Here is a 20,700-nt window from a genome sequence, read left to right as displayed (position 1 = left end):
GTGCGAGATATGGCGGAGCCATATGGGTGTCATATGATTTATACTTAAGGGGTCTGGTATTCACCACAACGGAGCAAGTGGGAGGACAGCGAGAGAGGGCTCGGTATCCACGGGTCAGGTCAAAGAGCAACAGGAAAACGTAAACTCAAAACAATATAAAGACGCCTAGACTGTATGACAACCGAACTTACTTTCGGGTAATCCGGTATAACACACAGGAACAAGCTAATTAACTCCCAGCTCTTCCGCCTCCCAATCATACGCTGCCTTCAGTCGCTCGCTCACCTCCAGTGGCTGGTCCAACCTCTCCGACAAAATCTCAATCAAAGCAGGTACATCCACCTCCATATTATGCTGATCATCCACCGGGTCTATCATCATTACCGCATATGGTTGATCCCGCATGCTTGCGGCCTCATAGAAAGCAAAGTCCGGCCTGGATGTTGGCATAAATTCGATTAACAGTGTATCCTCCGCAGCCCAGAAATGATTATGCAGAGCGCTTCCATGTGGGCCAATCACCGCTTTCACGTTCCGATGAACATAGCGCATCAGCGCGTCAGTGCTGGGGAAATCCTCGTGGTTGAAGATTTTTAGTTCTTCCCTTTTCCCTCTCTTATCGAGAAGTGATTGGATATCTGCCAGGAGAATATTCTCGTTGAGGATTTCTCTGCCAGCATTGAGGATCAGTCCGTTCGATCGCGTCATGTATAGAATTACTTTTCGGTTTGAATTTTCCACTGGCTGGAGACTATCAGGACTGAGTAGCAAAAGGGATCTCTGTGTCAGCCACGGGTGGATAAGCGGTGCACGACAGCTCCATATTAGCTGCGATGCGACAAAACTTGTATCGCTATGCAACACCTGGTCTGCGGGATATCCGAGGTATGACCAAAACTCCTCGACGGACTTGTGTCCCTTGCGCCCGGTAGCTACGTACTGCGTCTGATGGTCCCGCGACTGAGCGACTGCCCGCATGCCACGGTCGAGAAAGTGCTGCATCGACCAAGAGTCTGGGAAATTTGCCAGCAGCACGCTGTCATGGGTGGGCTCGTCGCTGCTAGGTACAACATGAGAGGTTGTGGCGAGGCCGGACATGCAGGCTTGCATTATCCACTGGTCGAAGGGTGTAGAAGCAGATAGGGTAACATTTTCAAATACCTGGAATATAAGTATCTGTCTCTTGTGCAGGGATGTGTACACTCACATATATCTGACCGTGCTTTTCAGGATAACGCACTCGACCTTTCATCTCATAAGCTCGCTCCCACATCATCCACGTCGTGTTCCACCACCGTTCTGCATCGTGAGGACGGGACGTAGCGAATATTGGAGGGTTTATGGTAAAGGCAGGGTAGATCAGCTCCTCAGCGGATACTACATTCGGTAGTGTCCGAGCCACACATGGCGCGTAGTATCCGGGGGTTGAGTCGGTGCATTCGGTCAGTCTGAGGGGACGAAATCGGTCGGTTTTGGAGCTCGATACGGTTATGTGCTTCCCCAGATTCAATCCAGGCGTGGCAACTCGAATGGTGTAGTCTCCGATGTGCTTGGTTTTGTAGAAGATGAAGAGGAGTGAAAGAGATAGTACAAGCGACAATAGAACGCGCCGCATTGTGGTTGCGGCAGCTATTGAAAATTCCAGTATACCCTCAATATTTCCCAGGTATATTCATTGGAGTTCAGTAGGTCACGACTGGAGATCCAGCTTGTTGCTGTTCATAACGGATTTACCCGAGTACACCAATTCTGTATGCTCAGCCCCAGCGATGACGCATAGCTACACTTGGCACCATGTGCAGATCTAACTGAAGGCCAAGTTGTCGTATTGATCGCTTCACCTTCCATTAACTATTGCGTTCTCCTCATCCACTGCCCCTGTGCTCGATCCTCTGCCGAGCCCTTCCTGTCAGCTTACAGTTTGGCACGCCTGATGTGCGGCTCCTGCTCGGACACGGATTCGGTACCTCGGAGTTGGTTACGAGCCCGTGCTGACAACGTCGGTCATAGTATGCATTGATCTGCAATTTCGGGCACGAAAACTACTTTCAGAGTTATGCCGACCGGGCTGGGAGTATAGTGGGAGGATGGAAAGTGAGTTAAGAGGGGTAATCCGGTTGTGCTGACAAGGCTGGCTAATCATGATCGCTGTCTGCAGCTAATGCATCAGAAAGGCAGGCATGAATTAGTGCAGATCTACTAAACTAGGTGATGATCTTCATGCTGCGGGTGAATGCGGAGGAACGCCAACCCACGTAAGATCTTCTGCTCCCACTTCAAAGCCACCCCTCCTGCCGCGAGGCTTGAAAGTAGTCCTAAATGATTCAATTTCGGCAAAACAAAAAAAGTTCTAGTGTATATCCAAAGACCCACTGCGGTCACCTGCTAGCACGGCTGACGAGGTTTTCCACTTGATACGACCAAGCAACCGACTTCCGGTCTACAATCTTGGCCATATACATAGATGCCAGAATTAACGGCGGAAAAAGAACCGACGCAGCGGCACTCCACGCCAGAATGATTACATGCCAGGCGGACTCATCCTGCTGCGTCTGCCAGAAATCCGTCCCCCACAGATAATGGCACACAGTCTGCAGGATGCGATTGCGCATGACCATGATGAATAAAGGATGAAACAGATACAGTGAAAAAGAGATCATCCCGAGGAATTGGGCCAGACGAGTCTCTAGCGGAATTCGCAGGAATCGAAGATGTCTGAGCGTTCCAACAACAAGGATCGCCCCAACAGCGTGCCATCCCCGGATGCGGATCTCGGGATCTACATAGAACGGTAGCTTGAGGGAGGATTGAAACGAGAAGTCAGGTGGAAAATTTGAGTCTTGTGGGAGGCACAACAAGTAAATCCCGCTCACAAAGAGCAAGCCGGTGAGGATATTGGCACAGTTTCTGACAAGGGTGGTCGGTTTTCTCTTCTGCCCAGCCATCAATGAATCCCGTGACGCTTCACGTAGTATATCGAGTTCCGCAAACCCGAGACCAGCAAGAAAGGCCGATAATATAGGTGAGCCGAACCACATGAATGCGGCGCTCAGGCAGGTGATTGCCACCAGCCGTACCATAGGTCTGACGGATGCAAGGCCGAGTAGGACCAGATAAACCGCCAGTGAGCATTGGTACTCGTATGAGATTGTCCACAAGTGGAAATTATACCCTGTCACATAGAACGGTCCACTTAGTTGAAGAGTCGTCAGGAAGGTCATGGTAAGACAACTGAGATGAGGTTGCAGCGCTGACCAGGGCTGTGCTCCGGGACAGCCCTCCTGATCACCCGGCGTCCAGTCAATCAGACCCATGTAATAAGCCAAATGGGAGATGAGGCAAAGGATCAAAACGGGAATGTAAAGTCGGAAACCACGGCGAAAGACGGAAGATGTAAGTTTTCGATAGAACTGAGCCGGGGCATCATCACGGAGACGTATGATGGAGGTCGACACGGCATAGCCTGAGATGACAAAGAAGAGAAGAACCATTGACTGCCCGGCAAACAGTAAGCGGAATGGCGGTAACTGGAAGAAGCGGTGATTTTCAGCGGCGGGGACAGCCCAGAATGATCGATAGGGAGCTCTCATTTCTCCCACCGTGAAGTGGAACCAGGCGACAAAAGCCGCAGCCGTGCCTCGCAGGCCATCCAGCCAATTTTGTCGAGCTTTGGCCGAAGCTGCTGATGTCATATTGAGTATATGACGGGAATTGGGGAACGTACTTAGAGTAAGGAGGATCAGGTGTGCTGTAATACTTTGGTCGAGTGGGGGGTTTAAGAAGCATGGCCGAGGTGCAGCCCCGACAACTCGGACTCCTGCCACGGCCGATCTTGCATTGAGTCGGCAAACAGATCCTACCTATTAAGTAACAAAGCAGTGTGGTACCTAGCATATCCCGACATAGGATCACAAGGTTGGTGACATTCTTCGTGATAGGACGGGTATGTGAAGATCCCGGAGATGATGCTCCGTAGTCCGACGGGGAGCCATCCGATACCAAATCCCGAAGCCACTAAGTCCAGGCTGCATCATTCGTGGCGACCAGCATGATCTATCTGCTAGTGAGATAAGCACTAACCTATCAGCAGGGTCTGGATACGAGGTAAATAGTAAAAACCCCGCAGCTTATGCAGATCACAGATCTATCATCTTCCTCGTCGTATATCGGTGTCCTCGGCACATCGTCAACGGGTTCTTGCGTAGCCAACCAGATTGCTCAAGATGCCTCTGTCCATGTTGCTAGGGTCACTTCGGACAGAAGTGATTCCTTTAGAGGATTAGCAAATAGCCAAATATATTACTATATTAACGTGGAAATAGGCAATGAGCCATATACTTTGGAACCCGAAGGAGTTAGACAAGATGGAAAGACGTACCTGCCGCATTCATTGCTGACTTGGGCGTAGTTTCCGAGAAAGATGATGCCCTTACCCAATCCCAATGAATAATTGTTGTTGGCTCAGAATCACGGTTGGCGACTGAAATGCCGGAGGAGGTCAGAACTCGTAAACCCATATACAGATTAAATGTGGAAAATCGTAGCTTCCACCGAGTTGGATGAGTATGATTCTTTTGGCCTTGACAACTCATTCCCTAACGCTTATGTGATAACCAGTGTACAGGTACTGAAACACAGGATGCAAGTTTGCTACCCGCGGCCGCCTGAAGACCGCGTAGATTGTTCCAGCATGGGCCGATCGTTCACACGGCAAGTTCCATCACTGCCATGTGCAGGGACTGCGCAACAAAACATCACCATCCTGCCAACATGAATGGATGGTAGGATGCATTGGCATCAGCACTAAGTTGACACGCCATGAGCCGTCAAAGACTGAGTGCTGAGGCTCATGACTGTTCTAGACAATGAGGTTAGCATTGCCACCTGGACCATGGCCAGGCACTGACTCAAATCACATATATTACAACCAAGAGGGTAGGACAAGTTTCGTGTTACGCTTGAGAGAATACTTTTCCTTTGGCGCTTTTTCGGTCTCACGGCCTGAACCGTTTTGTGCTATTAAGAGCCTTACATTTTTCCATCATGTATTATCTACCCAAGCCGTTGAAGCCACACAGTGGCATGGGCTCTGGTCAGCGGTTGGTGCCCCTGGCCGAACGAACTCTCAATTTCCTTGGTTGTATTGTTGCGGCCGCGGTATACTTCTATGGCTTGATGTATCTTAAGCAACCCTTGACCTTTGACATGATAGTCAGTATAATTCTGGCCGAGTATTGTCGATGGAGAAACAACAAGAGACGCAGAGATGCAGCTCTGCAGGAAGAGAACGGTAGCCTTGGCCTTGCTGAGAAGGGCAAGTCAAGCGAGCAGAGGTTGGACTGCGTTGCTGCTATTGTTGGGTATAGGGAGGAGCCTACCCTGTGGAAACAGGCATTGGGGAGCTATTCGCATGCCCAGAATTGCAGGTTCCTTCTTGTATGTATCGACGGGGATGCAGAAGAGGATCGGGAGATGGTTGAAGTCTTTCAAGATGTAGGTGATCATCCTCTGTCTCTGTAGTAGTTTATTAACATTCCTTGGCCAGGTTTACACGGAAAAGTCTGCATTGATGCACCTAGATATCCCTTTAGCAGAGATTGCCATGCAGATGGATCGAGCAAGATCCTCCAAGACAACGGATGCTGAGATTATTGCTCAATGCTGTTCCGTCGCCAGAGCAGCTCTCGAGAAGAGTGGTATCACTCTGGTCGGCGAGAAGGGGATTTCTAAACTGTGTGTTAGTCAGCCGCACATGCACAAGAAGGGAATCATGTTCACCTCCTTCATAATCTCCTTGGTGCTCTCAGATATCCTCGACATCGAATTCTTGTGGACATCGGATTCAGACTCAATTGTGATGCCCGATACATTAACGCGTACGATGGCAACATGTGCTGCAGATCCGGGAATTGGGGGTGCTAGCACGGCACTCACTATCCACAACAAAGATGAAACAGTTATCACACAGCTTGGCAATGCGGTTTACCTGAATGAATTGTATCTGGCACGTTCCTTTACTGGCGCGGTTGCTGCAAATGACTGCCAAAGTGGACCGTCTGCTGCTTTTCGCTTTTCTGCAGTCAGTGGAGAGTTGCTGGCATGGTACAAGCAAAGTGTGTTCGGGCATTGGATGGTGAGTATTCCACGCCATGATATCAGCATAGACTGACCGTGCAGGTTGTGAACGAGGATCGACATTTGACCACACGTCTCCTTCTAAAAGGTTGGAAAGTGGTTTTCGCATCCGACGTTATGACTGCCACTGAGTCACCCACAACATTCAGGAGGTGGCTATTGCAGCAGGTATGTGTCCAAACAAATGTGCCCCGGCCAGATGATAAGGCATCATTCTAATATGCTCAGGTTCGCTGGGGCCGAGCGGTGCACGTCGAAAGTTTCCACAGACCGAGCGTGTACCTGATGCACTCTCCGATATTGTTCTTCGGCGCCCTGCGGCGACAGTTTGCCGCCTTTGTCGTGCCCCTGACTGTTGTCCTGTACCTCTGTTCTGGGATGCTCCTAATTCGAGCCTTCTCATTCCAGGATTACACCCATCGCCTGGGACTGACAATCTCCTACCTTGTGTTTCGTAATCCATACCGACCAACTATGAAGGAGTGGATGTGGAGTCTTCCCGCACATCTGTTCTATCATGTGCCGTTGCCCGCCATTCAGGTATGGAGCTTTCTTACAGTGCTCCACGATTCATGGGGAACGACCATGAGAGCCAACAAGGAGGTGAGGCATTCCAAGCTGCGTCTTAAGATTTGGGAAGTCGGATTCTTTGTCTTTTGGATGGCCATCCTGGGCGGCGCCTCGGGGAGGTATGTTGCAACGTCGCTGATGCCAGGTTCGGCTGACGTGGTGGTATTTATCCTTGCGGGGGTTGTGTCCGTGTTGATTGTGGGTGGGTGGTGGACAGTTGTCGCGAAGTGAGCCGAGCTGTTGGTTTTGCTGCATGAACGGGGGTGGCCATGAAGGCTTCCCTGGGCCGACATACCACGAGTGTATATATGCTTGAGTATGATGTCCTTGACAAGTAGAAGTGTTAAGCAATATTGAAGAAAACATTCGCCAAGGAATGACAGACATGCCAAGCCAATGCAAGGTTGAAGGTGTGATGGCAACGGAGTAGAGTGTTGAAAAAACGCGATACTAGAGAACATTGAATGTCTCCCAGTCACCTGATCAGCCTACTATACGAACAATACCATCGTTTCTCACCAGTATTGTGCCCTTCATGAGACTACTAGTTAGACTTGTATGTAATATACCCACGTCTTGGCATTTAAACATGCATTCGCTCTTGAAGAATTTTGTAATGATTCTTTGGAGGTATATATTTTGCGATCGACCTAACAATGGCTCAACATAACATCTACTTCCTGTTCGCCAAAAGCTTCTTCTTCGTCCTGTCAGCACACGCCTTAGCATCAAAGATACCATTGACGCTAGGATGCTCCCGAGTAGCCTGCGCCCAACGGTTGAAGTTCTTCGCCTCCGCCAATCCCTCCCAGATTGCGGGGTCAATCAGTCCAGCCTCCTTATCCGCGAACGCGTGCAGACGGATTAGGAACGATCCAAGCAGCACCTCCACCAAAGTCAATTTGTCACTACCACCGAAGAAAGGTCCGTGCTCCTTTCCCTCCAAGCCCTGGTACAGGAGCGGCTCGATCTCCTTCTTGATAGCAGCTACGTAGCCCTCAACGCCGGCCTTCCGGTCGGCTTCGGTAGCACCGCGCAGGGCGGCGTTGTAGTGTGGGGCAGCTTTGCTGGAGTAGGTGTCAACGAAGAAGGCGATGCGAGCGCGCTGCAGAGCACCCTCGGGGGTGTTTGAAGGGGGCACGAGGTGGGAGGGGTATGCGTCGGCGAGGAATTGAGCGACGATGCCGGATTCGGTGATAACTTCACCATTGTAAGAGAGGGAGGGAACGAGACCGCGCTTTTATGGAGAACATGAGTTAGCTAATACTGGTAGAAGGTGGATATGAAGGTCGGACATACCGGGTTGACTTCCAGATACCATGGCTCGCGTGGGGTGTCCAAGTCAATGGTGACCTCTTCAAAGGGAAGACCCAGCTCCTGCAGAACAATGTGGGCGCGATGAGCCCAGGGGCAGGTGCGATTGGTGTAGAGGGTGATCTTGGGGGAAGACATGATGAATATGTGTATCGACTAAGGGAGTTAACAGCTGTCAAGTGGTGAAGACGAGAGGCGGGACCGGCGGGTATAAAAAGGCCGGCAGAAGCGGGGCATCGGCAGATGGAACCGGCGGGGAGGAAAACGTGGGAGGAAGAAAGCTTACACGTCCGACGGGATTATTAATGGCCTGCCCGCCGGGTGATTTCCCACCAGGATGGCATCACTTCGGGCCTATCAATTAAAAACCGAGACCCTACGTCGCTACTCACGCAGAAAGTCCAAGAAATTCGTCATCAAAGACGTTATATTGCACAATCGGGGTATAAGCTATCTATACTATACTTTTGACAGTTATATATATGATAAAAAGATGTATTGCGTGCGGGGTATATAATGTGCTCGTAGCCGCGTAATATGTAATGAAAAATTCTCGTAATATAATCCTGATGCTAAACAGGGAACGGCTGCGACTCGCGACGAAGTCGACTGGCCCGGCGACCAGCATGTTTCTCGCGATCGGCGGCTAGCGTCTGGGCAAACTTGCTGCGACGACGAATTTCGGGGCCCTTCCAATAGAAGATGTAGATCGGAATGGCCACCAACGCGGCAATGCACCCCAGCAGGGTACTGCCCCAGGCCAGGTGAAACTTGCCGCCAATGTTCTCATACAGAGGAGTCGCATACATGGTCGCAATACCAGCGAGGAAGTCACGAGCAAACCCGTTGCCGCCGGTCGCAGAGGCAGAATAGGCACCGTAGGCAGCGACCATGTAATCAATCGTAGCCATGTAGATGGAGTAGTTGGCGATGGCGATCAGACAGGCGAAGATGAGGGGAGCAATCCAAGGAGCATAGGCAGGGCCGATAGACGTCCATGCAAAACCCAGCAGGCCAATGGGCTCGAGGGGAGCTAGGAACAGGAGTAGAAGAAGACGGCGCTCAGCGAGACGGGCAGCATTGCCTTCCTTCTTGCGGATCTGGCGTTGCCGCCAGACATCCGGCAGGAAAATAAGGTATGCGATGACATAGCCGATGAGAATGGCACAGAAAGCCAGGCCATTGGTGAGGGTGTTGAAGCCCCACTGATCGAAAACAAGCGTGAAGGATTCGGTGAAGGTGAAAATCAGAGCATCGGAGAAACCAGATAGGAGTGACAAACAAAGGACAATGGGCTCGCGAATGAACATCTCAAACGGACGTCTCCAGATCCTCAACACCTCTTTGACACTCAGGCGACTTTCCTTCAATTCGTTAGGGCCGTAGATGTTGGGATCTTCGCCAGACTTGCGGCGGCGCTTAGCTTCGCGATCCAAGAGGATGGTCGCCCTAGTTTCAGGAACCAACACAAAGTGCAGAGCTTGAGTGAAGCCTCCGACGATCAATTGCACCCAGAATACCCATGGCCACGTGAGGTACTGCCCAATGAATCCACCAAAGACGGGTCCAATCGTAGACCCGCCCACTGAAGAAAGCACGACGTATGCAACCGCGAACCCCTGGTCATCAACTTCCCACATATCTGCAGTCATACCCAGGGTGACGGAACCGCCAGCAGAGCTCAGACCACCCAGGAAACGGCAAACGACGATGGTACCAAAATTAGGTGCCAAGGCGCAAGGGATCTGCCAAATATTGACTAAGAATAAACTGAGCTGCATGATCGGCCAGCGCCCGAATTCTTCACTCCAGGGCGCCCACAACTCACAACCGAAGGCGTATGCAACCAGGAAGATCATCTGCCCGACACGGGCCGCTTGAGCGCTAACATTGAACTCATTCTCAATGCCAGTGAGAGCATCCGAGTACACGCCCGTGTTGAAGTTCATGGACATTTGAACCATGAAGATCACAGTTAGGATTGTCCATTTCTTGTACCAAGGGAAGCAAAAGCCAAGTTTGTCGTAACAATCGTCCTCAGTTAGCTCCCGCTTGCCGTCAGATCGCTCTGTCTTGGACAGATCGGTATCACTTCCAGATGTTGGCTGCGAGGCATGCTCAGCCTGCTGGGCGAAGGGATCGTCCGATTCCGATCGGCGGGTCAGGTTTCTGAGAGCATCGTCTGTCTTGCCAGACTTCTTCTTCTCGTCAAACATACTCTGATCGGCAGGGGCACTGTTCTGCGGCGTGGGCTCAGTTGCCGTCATGGTGATGGAGTAGAAGGCGCACCCTAGGACAGTGTGAGAACCCTTGTCATGCGGGGTGGAGAAGGCAGAAATAAAGATAATAGAATAGATCAATCAGTGTCTCGGGAAGATGAGAAGGAGAGGAGGTTGATTGGACTGAGGATGATGCTGGAGTGACGATTGATTGCCAGATGGGATGTGAGGGGTCTTTATAGATCGCTGATCTCTTGTGGAAGCTATTTTGCCTGCACCCCGGTACATTATTCTTCCTCCGGGGCACCTGGTACCCTGAAGTGCGGAGCGGATCTCTGCCATCAGTGGCATGACGTGAGGGCTTACCCATGGGAGTCTCATTAGCAAATGGCAAAGGATGGGTATCCCAAAAGGGTAAACCGAGAAGCCGTTCGCTAAAGAAGCCTGATAACGATGGCAGTCGGGGCTCGGCGGAAGAGGTCTTCTCCCCTCGCTGGCGTCATAGTTCCGGCCCGTCAGACGAGGAGCTGGGGTCCCTAATCAGAGGCGGGGACTCCTAAATTGGTCAGCTCGGACCATCATGCTAAGTACAAGAGTACTTTGTATTAACCACAGCAAATTCCGTTTAATTGGCCACGGCGGCGAGAGGATATGCATCTAAATCGGAGGTGTTGGGGTTGTTGTGATTGTGTGAGAGTACTGATTGCGTGGCGACGACTGGGGTCGGTTTCCTTCGAGGCGGGAAAAGGTCGGAAAGACACATACCACACGGCCGAGGTGCAGCCCGATGTGCCAGGTTCAAGGTACAGGACAGGATTTTTCGAATGGCTCAGAAAGTAGCCATGCAGGCGGTTTCCCTGGACTTCGCGACAGGCTGTGGAGTGGACACGGTCCGTTGTAGTACAAGATGGAAAAGCAATGCACGGTCACCTGCTCAGGCTAACCCGATCGGCACGACATTTTGTCGGCCGGGGCCGGCGGTGACCCATGACGTCAGGGCTTCACCCACGAGAAGACCAATGATTTCGCAGTATGTTTCTGGCAATCCTCCCAATTAGGTCTAGTCAGGCGGCCAACTGGTTTCTGCCTGCATTCTGCCGCCCTTCTCTGGCCGGATCCTACACAGTCCAAAGTAAGAGTAGTCTGCTACTAACACTAACAGTAGACTCAGTCGTCCACCTCCTTCTCCTTCACCCTCCATTTCCCCAGTCCCTTCTCCGCGTCCCTCCACGGCAATTCCAAAATGTCCTTCTCCTCCACCATGACGCAGGGCTCAGCTCGCGTGTCAACTGACAACGTCACTTTGCGCTTCGATATCTTTCCCCAACGTCATGGTCCGTTTAGTCGCTGCCAGATGCTCTCCCTCATGGTATTGAGGATGATATCGGGTCGATCCTTGCAATCAGGTGTCCAGCCTCTTGGCTGCGAAGCTAATCCGTACACGACCAACCTCTATCGGCTTGGAACCATGCAGCTATTCCGTCTCTCTTGTGCCGCCTGGCATCGCATCCCGGCCTCCCGATGCAACCCGACGCCACACCTAATGTCGACCCGAGGAACGACATCGCGTCTAGGGGAAGAAGTATGATACGGCTCAACAAGGTTCACGCACATTATGGTCCGGATAATTTCTATAGCCGCCAATTCTCCCTCCTGTCAGATGGACAATATTCCTCTATCAACGCCTTCGAGACCATAGGTGAGTACATGAATCATCCCACGCAGTCTCATTCGCAGATAAGTCGAGACTCAAGTGGGAGGAACAACATTTCCGTAACCATGTTTCCTTTTGGTGCTCCGCGTTTCTCGCCCCCGCTCCCTCCATCGCACTAAATCGGTGGATCGCAACAAAGTATTTCATCGGCGATTCTCATTGAGTGAGTTGCGACCCACAGTGCATCATCCCCTTCCCATCCACGCAGACAGCCATCCAAACCGGTTCCGCCTGCAGCGTTGATTAGCATATGATATTCAAATCCATTGCGCTATTTGTTGCATTCGAGTCTAGTAACATATGCTGTCCATATGCATGCCGGTCCCTCGGCTTCAGGAAACTCAAAACCCACGCCCTCGTCTCGGCTCTGCGGTAGGATTCACTATCCTACGACTGGGCTGGTGTCGGAACCCGAGCAGCCTACTGGTAGGAATTCGCGCAGCACAAGGCTCGGAGCGATCTGCACCGTCGCAGTCACGCATCCTGCGCGCTTCGTAGTAGCCTCAGCTGGTTTTCAGTATCCTGACATCGTATCTGTTGTGGCGCTCAGTGCACAGTATGCTTCACGGTGAACACAATCGGTTATTAATTCAATTGTGATAGAAATTCTTATTTGCTGAATGGACACAGTACACGCAGATCTGGTATAATAGGGTATACATCCGAGCCTGCCCTGTACAATAACGCCACTTCTTACTCCTAATCGCACAGAGTAACTTCCTCGGTTGGGCCACTAACAGCATGATTCGAAAAGGAAGGTCGGGGCAGTAACACGGTTCCGCTAGCAAACTAAAGTTCCTGCTTTGGATGCTAATTCCCACTTGTGTAACCAAAACTATCTATCCTATATCTACTACACACCTCAGGATACGGGCACCTTGCTTTCACTGACACAGATCATGGCAGTACCTGCCGTGCGCCCGATGTCCATCAATCCAAAATTGTGCTAATGCAGCATCAAGCATCGCCCAAGGCAAGCCATAAGATTATAGCGTGTCGCCAAGCCCCATTAAGCAGGGGGCCCTGGTCATGGCCGACGCGTCGGACGGAGGCCATCATACCACTTCCGGGATAGTCGGGCGACTCCGACGGTGCTGCCGACCCAGCAACACAGTTCAAAGTTACACAAAGATTGTACTGAAACCCAAGATGTAGAATCATCTTGGGCAGGCATGTAGACCGCCATAGGAAATGCATACGACGCATTCCTGGTGTTGGTGAAGAACACTATGGCTGGATTTGCAGCGAATTTAGAACAGCCACGGTTGATCGAGCAGGTCGGGAGAATCCGCTGCTGTAGAATGAAAGGATTTTCACCTCAATCTCGCAAGTCCATGGAAACACATCGAAACTCATACTATCCGTGTGCCTATCGGAATCCCAGCTAGCGTGTACTTCGGTTACATTCCGGGGAATGGAGCACAGTAGTACCCACATGTCCGGTCTGTCTTATTTTCCGATAACGTGGTGAAAATAATTCTCTGGTCCTATCATTTCCTAATTTTCGTTCTCTATAGCCGTTCCTGGCTAATAACACACGGAACTTATCTCCAATATACTTCGCACGCCATCTTGACATCCAGCCATAACCGGTTTTGTAGCTTGAGTATCCGGGCTTCGAAGTGGTTCCTTGCTTTACCACTAACATCCGGAAAATTTCTGGCCAGACGATGAGCTACTGGACTTTCTTGTTACTTCTTAGTGCCATACTGTAGCGTGGCATATAGCGCCCTATCCCGCGCGGCGCAGTCTCTTCCAAGCTTTCACAATTTGCCGACTTCTCTTTGCCTACTTGTATACATTTGGCAAACTATACATCCCTTCCCACAGAAAGATGGTAATCAATCGGCGGAAGGCTTATGTTTGCCCGTAGTGAACGTATGAAAATATTTGCGACAGAGGTTAATACAGGCAAGAGCTACCCATCTATTATCACCGTACATGGCGCTGTAGGTAGGGTAGATGTAAGTGGTATTCCTCTCATAGCATTTCTGCTTAACATCTACCTCATTCACGTTATATCTCCTGAAAAAAAAGGTTCCAAATACCCCGCTACAACAACGTAATTGTAGTTGTATCAATTCCATCCCAGAACTTCGGGCCTTGCAAGTCGCGGGGTCCACAGAGGAAGATTCCTGCTCTCCGATAACTGCCAGATGTCTCTGTCGGTAGCACAAGTAAGCCCAAAAAGCGCCATGAACCATCAAAATCATGAGATCCAGGATATTTAGGGTGACAATCATTCCTCGAGACTAGCACCATGGACAGCTGGGTAGTTTCCTGTTTTGCTTCAAGGAACTTATCATCATTAATTGTAAGATCTGTCCAGTCGAAGCGAAGATGGGCAAGGTACTCTCCATCGGCTGATGTAAGCTCATACGGAAATTCGACATTATTGCCGAGGCTTGCTTTTCGGCGGCGCTGCATCTTCGTTGATGAAGGGATCACGAACACTTTGGTCTGCAGTGTGATAAAGCCGCTTTGTACTTTCCCATATCGATCCAGGCCCGTTGTTGTTCTTATGGAAGCGATTCGACATTCAGGTTTGAGGTCGTAAAGTATAGGCCATTCAATTGGATTGCACTGGGATGCCCAGCTCCATGAGGGGGCCAAATACTCTTCTGGAGGTGTCAAGAAGGAATCAAGTGTTCTAAGCCCTTGGGGGGCCCAGAGAAGGTCTTCTGCAAGCTCGTCACTCCAAATGCCGGCCAAATATTCACCCTTGGTCTGTGATGCAAACTTTCGGGCCAATGAAGATATTGCTGGTAATTTATCACTCGAATACGAGAAATGGCGAGCGGAATATCTTTCAATCATGATACGCCATCCACGTGGAAATAGGCATAATGGTTGGCATCCATCCACGTGAAAATTCTGGCCCCATGGCTGAGACACAATATCGACCGACCCACCCTGTGACTGCCGAAGTCGCAAAACAATCGAATGAACCATTCGTGTGCCAAAAAGGAGTAGACGAGGGCTACACAACGCTTCTTGAAGAGTCCAGCCACGAGTGTTCCATTGACTTTCTTTCAGATCGCAGTCAAAGGGCGATTGCTTAAATTGTGCAAGATCGTGATTTTGTGACAAATCTGGGTCTTTAGGATGGCCCTCAAGCAGAGACTTGTCATACTCTTCCTGTAGTACCCCATGACATGGTATATGTAGTAATAGCCGGATATCGATGGGTTTAAAGTTGACTGAAAAGGGACTTTGACGAGATGTCGCTGTGGCTGAGTGAGAAACCCGCTCTGGCATGAATTGCCCTGCAAGGCACACAGGGTAAAATACGAGTTCTCATATATTCCTGCCATCTTAGCTGATTCTCTCTCCCAGTCATCTTGACTGTCTTGTATAATGCACAGTGCATCCACCCAAAGATATCGCACGCGCATTGCCCGGCAAACGAGAACGGCATCAGAGACTGTTTTCGGCAGAGATTCCATTTTAATCTCTTTCATGTTTTCACATAACGACGCCTTAGTTGTTTTGAGCTGATCTGCGGCATCTTCTTCACTGCCCCAGCAATAGCTGAGAGCAACATATTTACCTCGGCTTGCCCATTTGTGGGACCCTCGGTTGACCACTAGGCGCATCTTTGAACGAGTTACCCAATAGCCAACATCTATCACGCGGGTAGGAAGATGTGCGTCTTTGGATGTTTTGTATGACTTCTTTGCCAGCTTGCGTAACTGGGCCCGGCCTTTATCAGACAGAGGATGCAGTACAGGCGCTCTCTGAATGCGAAGCCAGTTTCTGCATGGGTCTATTAGTAGGTCAGAGGTGTGTATCATAATAAGCCAACACTTATTGGAGTGCGTACGACTTGTCTCGGCCTGCACATCAAAGCTGACAGTATTTGAATTGTCATAATCTCGATCCCCGATCAATTTGAATGGACTGCGAGATGTGATAATGTAGAAAAGAAATCAAAGGGTCTCTTTGAGTCACTTAACGTATAACGAAAGCAAAATTTGCAGATCAACACGCTCTTGTGCTTGGTGTGTGCCCTTCGTTCGAGTTGGATTATCTTCTCACGGATGGCAAAGCACATGCCACATCCGGATGCACTAGAGGCCGACAGGACAGGAAGATCAGGAAAATAGTCGAAGAGATCATAATCCAGGAAAATGGCTTGCGTTCGAAGCTCCTTATCCTCAAACCTAGGCCCCTCCGGGTCAAATTTGTCAAAGATAACCTCGTGCCTGCCCCATTTCCATTCTTTCACGGCCCCATGTTCTTCGTCATTGAACTGGAGGACTTTGCAGCGCTGGCAAAGTGAGCTAGATACCTTCATTGCTGGACGTAGTCAAATAGAGACGTACTCAAATGGAGACGTACTTAAATGGAGGGACTCAGTATCCATGCTTAATAGCACCCTTCTCGGGTCTCAAATTGAAACGAAGTGGCAAGATGACACCTCACACACCGCAGCCGAATTAGCTGAACAAACGCAGTAATCATGTTCATTTGACTGGAACTACCTACTAATAGTGACTACCAGTGTCCAATGACCTGACACATGTTAAAAGGTGTCAATGAGAGAATTATACCCCTAGTAGAGTTCTGGATCTTAGCCGAATCGACGTCCCGCTCAAAATTGATTCATCCCTCTCTCATGCGCCTCCTCTCCTTGTCAGGCTAGTTTTCCTCCCTCACTTCCATCGTGCCAGTATATTCTGTCCTAGATTTTCGAAAGGCCGTCTCTATCGCCTTCCATTGTCTCCATGTGCTCCTTCGCCACCCATCCTGGCGTGTAACCACCACCGAAATCGATCACCCATGTATCCTCGTTCCTGTTTATCAACACATTGTTCGGCTTTACGTCTCCCCAAATAATGTCAGCCTCATGCAATAATTCCACAGTCGTAGTAATTTGCTCCTCCCATTTCCTCCGCTGCGCAATTGTGACTTCACCATGTAGTGCACATGAAAGGGTACGATTGTCGCAGTCTACCAACGATAACAAAATACCGATAGCATGACGGCAGTGCTGACCAGCATATACCACACCGATAAGCCGAGGTACACGTACTTGCGAATTGTTGCTCAGTCCTTTTGTTTCCATTTTCTCGTACACGTCCAACTCACGGAGGAGCTCTCGCTTGCTGCGGGGCTCCTTGAAGAAACATAATTTTCCATCGACACAAACCTTCCTTGGGTGCTTAGAATATCCATATTGACCGTCGCTGAGGCACTGTTGTACTGTTTCTGGTGTGTATTCGCTCCAACCGGGGTGAAGGGCCACGTCGCCTATGTAAACACCCGGTTCGCGTAGCGGCATTTGAACATCATAGTCGAACCGGGGTTCCATCCTCTCATCGACAAAGTAAAGCTTCAAGAAATATGTTTCCGGATCGAGGTAATCACGAAGTGTGAAAGCTCCTCTATCTAATGGCGGGGCTTGAACTTCAGCAAGATTAGGAAGGAATGGAGCTACAACCCAGTCATAGAATCTATTGTATGTGGTTTGGCAGCCTCGGTCAAACATGTCGTTAATATATCGTGCATACTTGCTGAAAGATGTCTGCGAGTTGACGAAGTTCTCGGGGGAAATCTCTATTCGAAAACGCTTGCCTTTGCATGGAATGTCGAGCTCCGCCCACATATCATGTTTACCATAGACGATGTCCTGGACTGCCCAGACGGGACTTGGGGCTGTCATTTTGGGTCCTATATGCTGACCAGAAATCATTGGTGCAAAGAGTGATTGGTACGCAAGAGCGGCGGTTTGTTAGCATGTAGGTTGTTGAATGGCGACCGGGCGAGTCAATGTGTTCACTTTCGGTGGAATGTACAACCTAGTGACCACAACCACTTACTCAAACAGGAGAGGGTTGTTGTACACTTATTTATAGTCCTCCTTCTACACACCTCTGACTCATTCAGTTCGGTGAAGTGCTCAGAACCACACCATAGGTTAGCAGCGACCAGAACTCTTGAGGAAGATTATAACTGTAACTGTTGCGGCAAATGCCCCCTCGTGATCGGCAGCCACCTTATTCTGATCAAAATTCTGTTTCGGAATATTCCGACAATAATGCAAGAGAGATGATTATTCTTCTCACTCGATTGCTGTATAAATGTTTATCCTGCCTGGTTAATTAAAGTACCAACACCAACACACCCACTATCGAAATTTCTAGCGCAGGTCCAGTTTCGGCAAGACCCGTCCACAGCCAATACTATTCGCAAAAGGCGAAGCACAATGTGTTACTCTTCCATCAGATTCCACCGTTGTGGCCACATCTGGCAATCCATCACCACCTACTGCCCAAAAGCACATCCAGTGCAAGGCAGCAGACGATGTAAGCCGTGCTCTGAGCACAGCACGCGCCATTTTACCACCATTGGAGCACTCTGTACTCGAGAGGATTGCGTGACGAAGGACATGTGTGATAGGGGATGGACCTGCTGTAAATGTGGACAGGACAACATCGTGCGTCACTATGTGTGCAGTGGTCCACCATCCGCAGTAGGTGAAAGCGTTGGCGGAAGGAATCGCTGCATTCATGTTGTTTGCTTGGAATGCCGATATACATCTACTCCTCCGGAGGATAGCTATCCGATGCCTGCGGATCGTTGAGTGCGATACTGACATGTCGTTGGATCATTACATGAATATCATCATTGATGATCGGTTTGGGTGATGGATATTGTATCGCTTCGATTGAGCGGCGTTGCTAGTCACAAGTTTCTTGTGATGATGCGCTACTCTGCGTCATTCTTGTTAAGATCAGCTACTAGTGTTGGGATTGAGAGTAGGGTTCTGGCCGTGAATAGCATTCTTAGAATCCGGCTATGAATGAACAGAAAACTACCTATTCCTCAAATCCTCTCATCACTCTCATATGGTAGTTCCGGTAGTGTAACATTAAATAGCTCCCCAGTACTAAGCTTACCTTGTGCGGCTGGCCACCCCCCAGCCAAATATACCACAAATCTTCCGCACTTCTAAGTTCTTATGAACACGAAAAGACGTAGCAGCATAATGGGGGCCAGGAAAACGTCTGACAACTCACCATATCAATGGTCCAAATAAATAATCTATCAAGAAAGACAATATAGTACATACACTATGTACAAACACATTCTATCCACACCCCCATCCTCCTTACAGCATCACCGACAAAATTCGATGCCTAAGAAATAACAGTAACATTATCACCCAAGCTCCTGCAGTTCTTGGGCAAAATAATAACGGCACCCTCACCCCTAGCTACATCCGAGTGATTATACGTCGGGTTAAACGCCATGATCTGGCCCACAGTGGAGCCAAACTTGTCCGCTAGATCTTTGTAGGTGCCGTAAATAAGTTGGTACGGCTCGAGCTCACACGCACTAGGACTGCATTGGGGGACTTTCAGCTCATTGTTCACCTGCACCAGGGCGTCAGGATCACTGACTCCACCCTGAGCGGTTGCGGAGAGGGCGTCGACAGTGATGTTCAGTCTCAGGGCGATAGTGCGGATAGTGTCACCCTTCACGGTGTAGTAGGGGTGAGGGCCACCGGAAACGCAGTCGGCGTAGTTGTCGTTGTGGCTAGGAAAGAGCAGACATGTGGAGTTGTCGGGGGTGCATGTCTCCGGGGGTTTGAGCAGATGTTCTCCTGTCAAGAAGGGGATCATGGCATCGGCCATGCGGTTGAGTCGGGCAATATCGCAGATTCCGCGGTTTACCGAGTTGGAGACGCTGGCCATGGTGTCGCCTTCTTGGACGGTCTAGAGACCGACGGTGCTGTTTAGGTGCGAGCGGTTGCAGGTAGGCGCGGCCGTGGCTGCTGACGCCAGGAAAGGCAGTGCTGCGAGAGACAGGAAGTGCATGGTAGAAGGATTAAGGTCAAATGAATGTAATTTTCAAAGAGCGACAAGGTTTGTAGTTAAGGGAGTGACTTTTTTTGCTGTATGATGAGCGAAGTGTAGTTGATAGGAATTATGGGCGAGGGCGTTCTCATTTTATGTTCATACAGAAACTGCGTCCCTTCCATGGTCGGGTTGTTAGGGATGATGCGTCCAGTGTCGCAATTAGATATTCGATGGAGGGAGTGCTGGCGATCTTTCTCAAACGCGTAAGCTTAAAGTATATTGCAGACTCGGAGATAATGGCTTCCCGCGGGGACGGGGCCGCAACGGCGAAGATCTTATCCCATCCGCCTACCCTCACAGTCGCCATCTGGGGCTGGGACCCTATATTTGCAAATCCCGGTGTTCATACTGGATGAACTGCATGATGGGGCTGTGCTGTGAAACAAAGTAGATCTGGACAAGTGCTTGCAGCATGTTGAAAAAGCTATGCTAAGGTAGTGGAAACTGATAGCTATCAATCCCCGGCAGTCGCGGGCAAGCTACTGCAGATTGTACCTGAAAAGGGAAAAAGGTATAAGGAGCAATATAGATTGTGGGACTACTCTCTTCTCGTTCTGAAATTTTGAGGCCTTGGAAAAGATTGACTTATCGGCCTTTTTGGTTGTTGTCCCCCTTATCAATCCGGAGACAGCCTACTTCGGTGATAAGGCAGGCGTGTGGTTTTCGGGGAGGGTGATTGCGAGCACAGAATTGAGATGACATGGTCGTCAACATTTTCTCAAAGACACGAGGATCATATCATTATGAGGTCTGGTATCAAATGCCTTTTTTTATATAAGAAGATATTCAAAATTGATGTGAGATCTCTTTAAGGACAGCTTTTTAAATCGGAAAACGAACTTTTATTGAATGACTTATTCCATGACAGCTACATCTCCGAGGT

General features: G+C 49.8%; 8 protein-coding genes across 8 annotated transcripts; 1 reads left to right on the top strand and 7 right to left on the bottom strand.

The window, feature by feature from the left end:
• Window positions 1-40: 40 nt before the first annotated feature.
• On the bottom strand, window positions 41-1,691 carry BO87DRAFT_341453 (uncharacterized protein). Its single transcript, XM_025620697.1, has 2 exons — window positions 1,208-1,691; window positions 41-1,161 (listed from the first exon to the last, which is right to left on the bottom strand). The coding sequence occupies exons 1-2, from the start codon at window positions 1,613-1,615 to the stop codon at window positions 226-228; spliced, it is 1,344 nt and encodes a 447-aa protein (XP_025476408.1). The 5' UTR covers window positions 1,616-1,691; the 3' UTR covers window positions 41-225.
• A 659-nt stretch (window positions 1,692-2,350) lies between these two features.
• On the bottom strand, window positions 2,351-3,809 carry BO87DRAFT_461789 (acyltransferase family protein). The gene has a single exon (XM_025629119.1). It carries the CDS (start codon window positions 3,690-3,692, stop codon window positions 2,379-2,381), a length of 1,314 nt encoding a protein of 437 aa, XP_025476407.1. The 5' UTR covers window positions 3,693-3,809; the 3' UTR covers window positions 2,351-2,378.
• A 1,234-nt stretch (window positions 3,810-5,043) lies between these two features.
• Window positions 5,044-6,936, top strand: BO87DRAFT_461788 (glycosyltransferase family 2 protein; the record flags this gene model as incomplete). The annotated part of the gene is made up of 4 exons (XM_025629118.1): window positions 5,044-5,493; window positions 5,546-6,133; window positions 6,178-6,303; window positions 6,364-6,936. 4 exons carry the CDS (start codon window positions 5,044-5,046, stop codon window positions 6,934-6,936), a joined length of 1,737 nt encoding a protein of 578 aa, XP_025476406.1.
• Window positions 6,937-7,275: 339 nt separating this feature from the next.
• BO87DRAFT_341446 (glutathione S-transferase family protein) lies at window positions 7,276-8,234 on the bottom strand. Its single transcript, XM_025620696.1, has 2 exons — window positions 8,005-8,234; window positions 7,276-7,942 (listed from the first exon to the last, which is right to left on the bottom strand). The coding sequence occupies exons 1-2, from the start codon at window positions 8,155-8,157 to the stop codon at window positions 7,379-7,381; spliced, it is 717 nt and encodes a 238-aa protein (XP_025476405.1). The 5' UTR covers window positions 8,158-8,234; the 3' UTR covers window positions 7,276-7,378.
• A 357-nt stretch (window positions 8,235-8,591) lies between these two features.
• BO87DRAFT_316283 (MFS general substrate transporter) lies at window positions 8,592-10,235 on the bottom strand (the record flags this gene model as incomplete). The annotated part of the gene is made up of 1 exon (XM_025619727.1): window positions 8,592-10,235. One exon carries the CDS (start codon window positions 10,233-10,235, stop codon window positions 8,592-8,594), a length of 1,644 nt encoding a protein of 547 aa, XP_025476404.1.
• A 3,769-nt stretch (window positions 10,236-14,004) lies between these two features.
• On the bottom strand, window positions 14,005-16,249 carry BO87DRAFT_399894 (HET domain-containing protein; the record flags this gene model as incomplete). Its single annotated transcript, XM_025625481.1, has 4 exons — window positions 14,005-15,050; window positions 15,086-15,163; window positions 15,230-15,718; window positions 15,904-16,249. The coding sequence occupies 4 exons, from the start codon at window positions 16,247-16,249 to the stop codon at window positions 14,005-14,007; spliced, it is 1,959 nt and encodes a 652-aa protein (XP_025476403.1).
• Window positions 16,250-16,636: 387 nt separating this feature from the next.
• Window positions 16,637-17,617, bottom strand: BO87DRAFT_429095 (uncharacterized protein; the record flags this gene model as incomplete). The annotated part of the gene is made up of 1 exon (XM_025627482.1): window positions 16,637-17,617. One exon carries the CDS (start codon window positions 17,615-17,617, stop codon window positions 16,637-16,639), a length of 981 nt encoding a protein of 326 aa, XP_025476402.1.
• A 1,477-nt stretch (window positions 17,618-19,094) lies between these two features.
• Window positions 19,095-19,652, bottom strand: BO87DRAFT_399892 (LysM peptidoglycan-binding domain-containing protein; the record flags this gene model as incomplete). Its single annotated transcript, XM_025625480.1, has 1 exon — window positions 19,095-19,652. One exon carries the CDS (start codon window positions 19,650-19,652, stop codon window positions 19,095-19,097), a length of 558 nt encoding a protein of 185 aa, XP_025476401.1.
• Window positions 19,653-20,700: the final 1,048 nt, after the last annotated feature.

Source organism: Aspergillus neoniger, assembly GCF_003184625.1.
Source record: "Aspergillus neoniger CBS 115656 unplaced genomic scaffold BO87scaffold_32, whole genome shotgun sequence".
Classification (NCBI taxonomy): domain Eukaryota; kingdom Fungi; phylum Ascomycota; class Eurotiomycetes; order Eurotiales; family Aspergillaceae; genus Aspergillus; species Aspergillus neoniger.
Note: the sequence above shows the minus strand (reverse complement) of the source record. Positions and strands in the feature narration are given on the sequence as shown.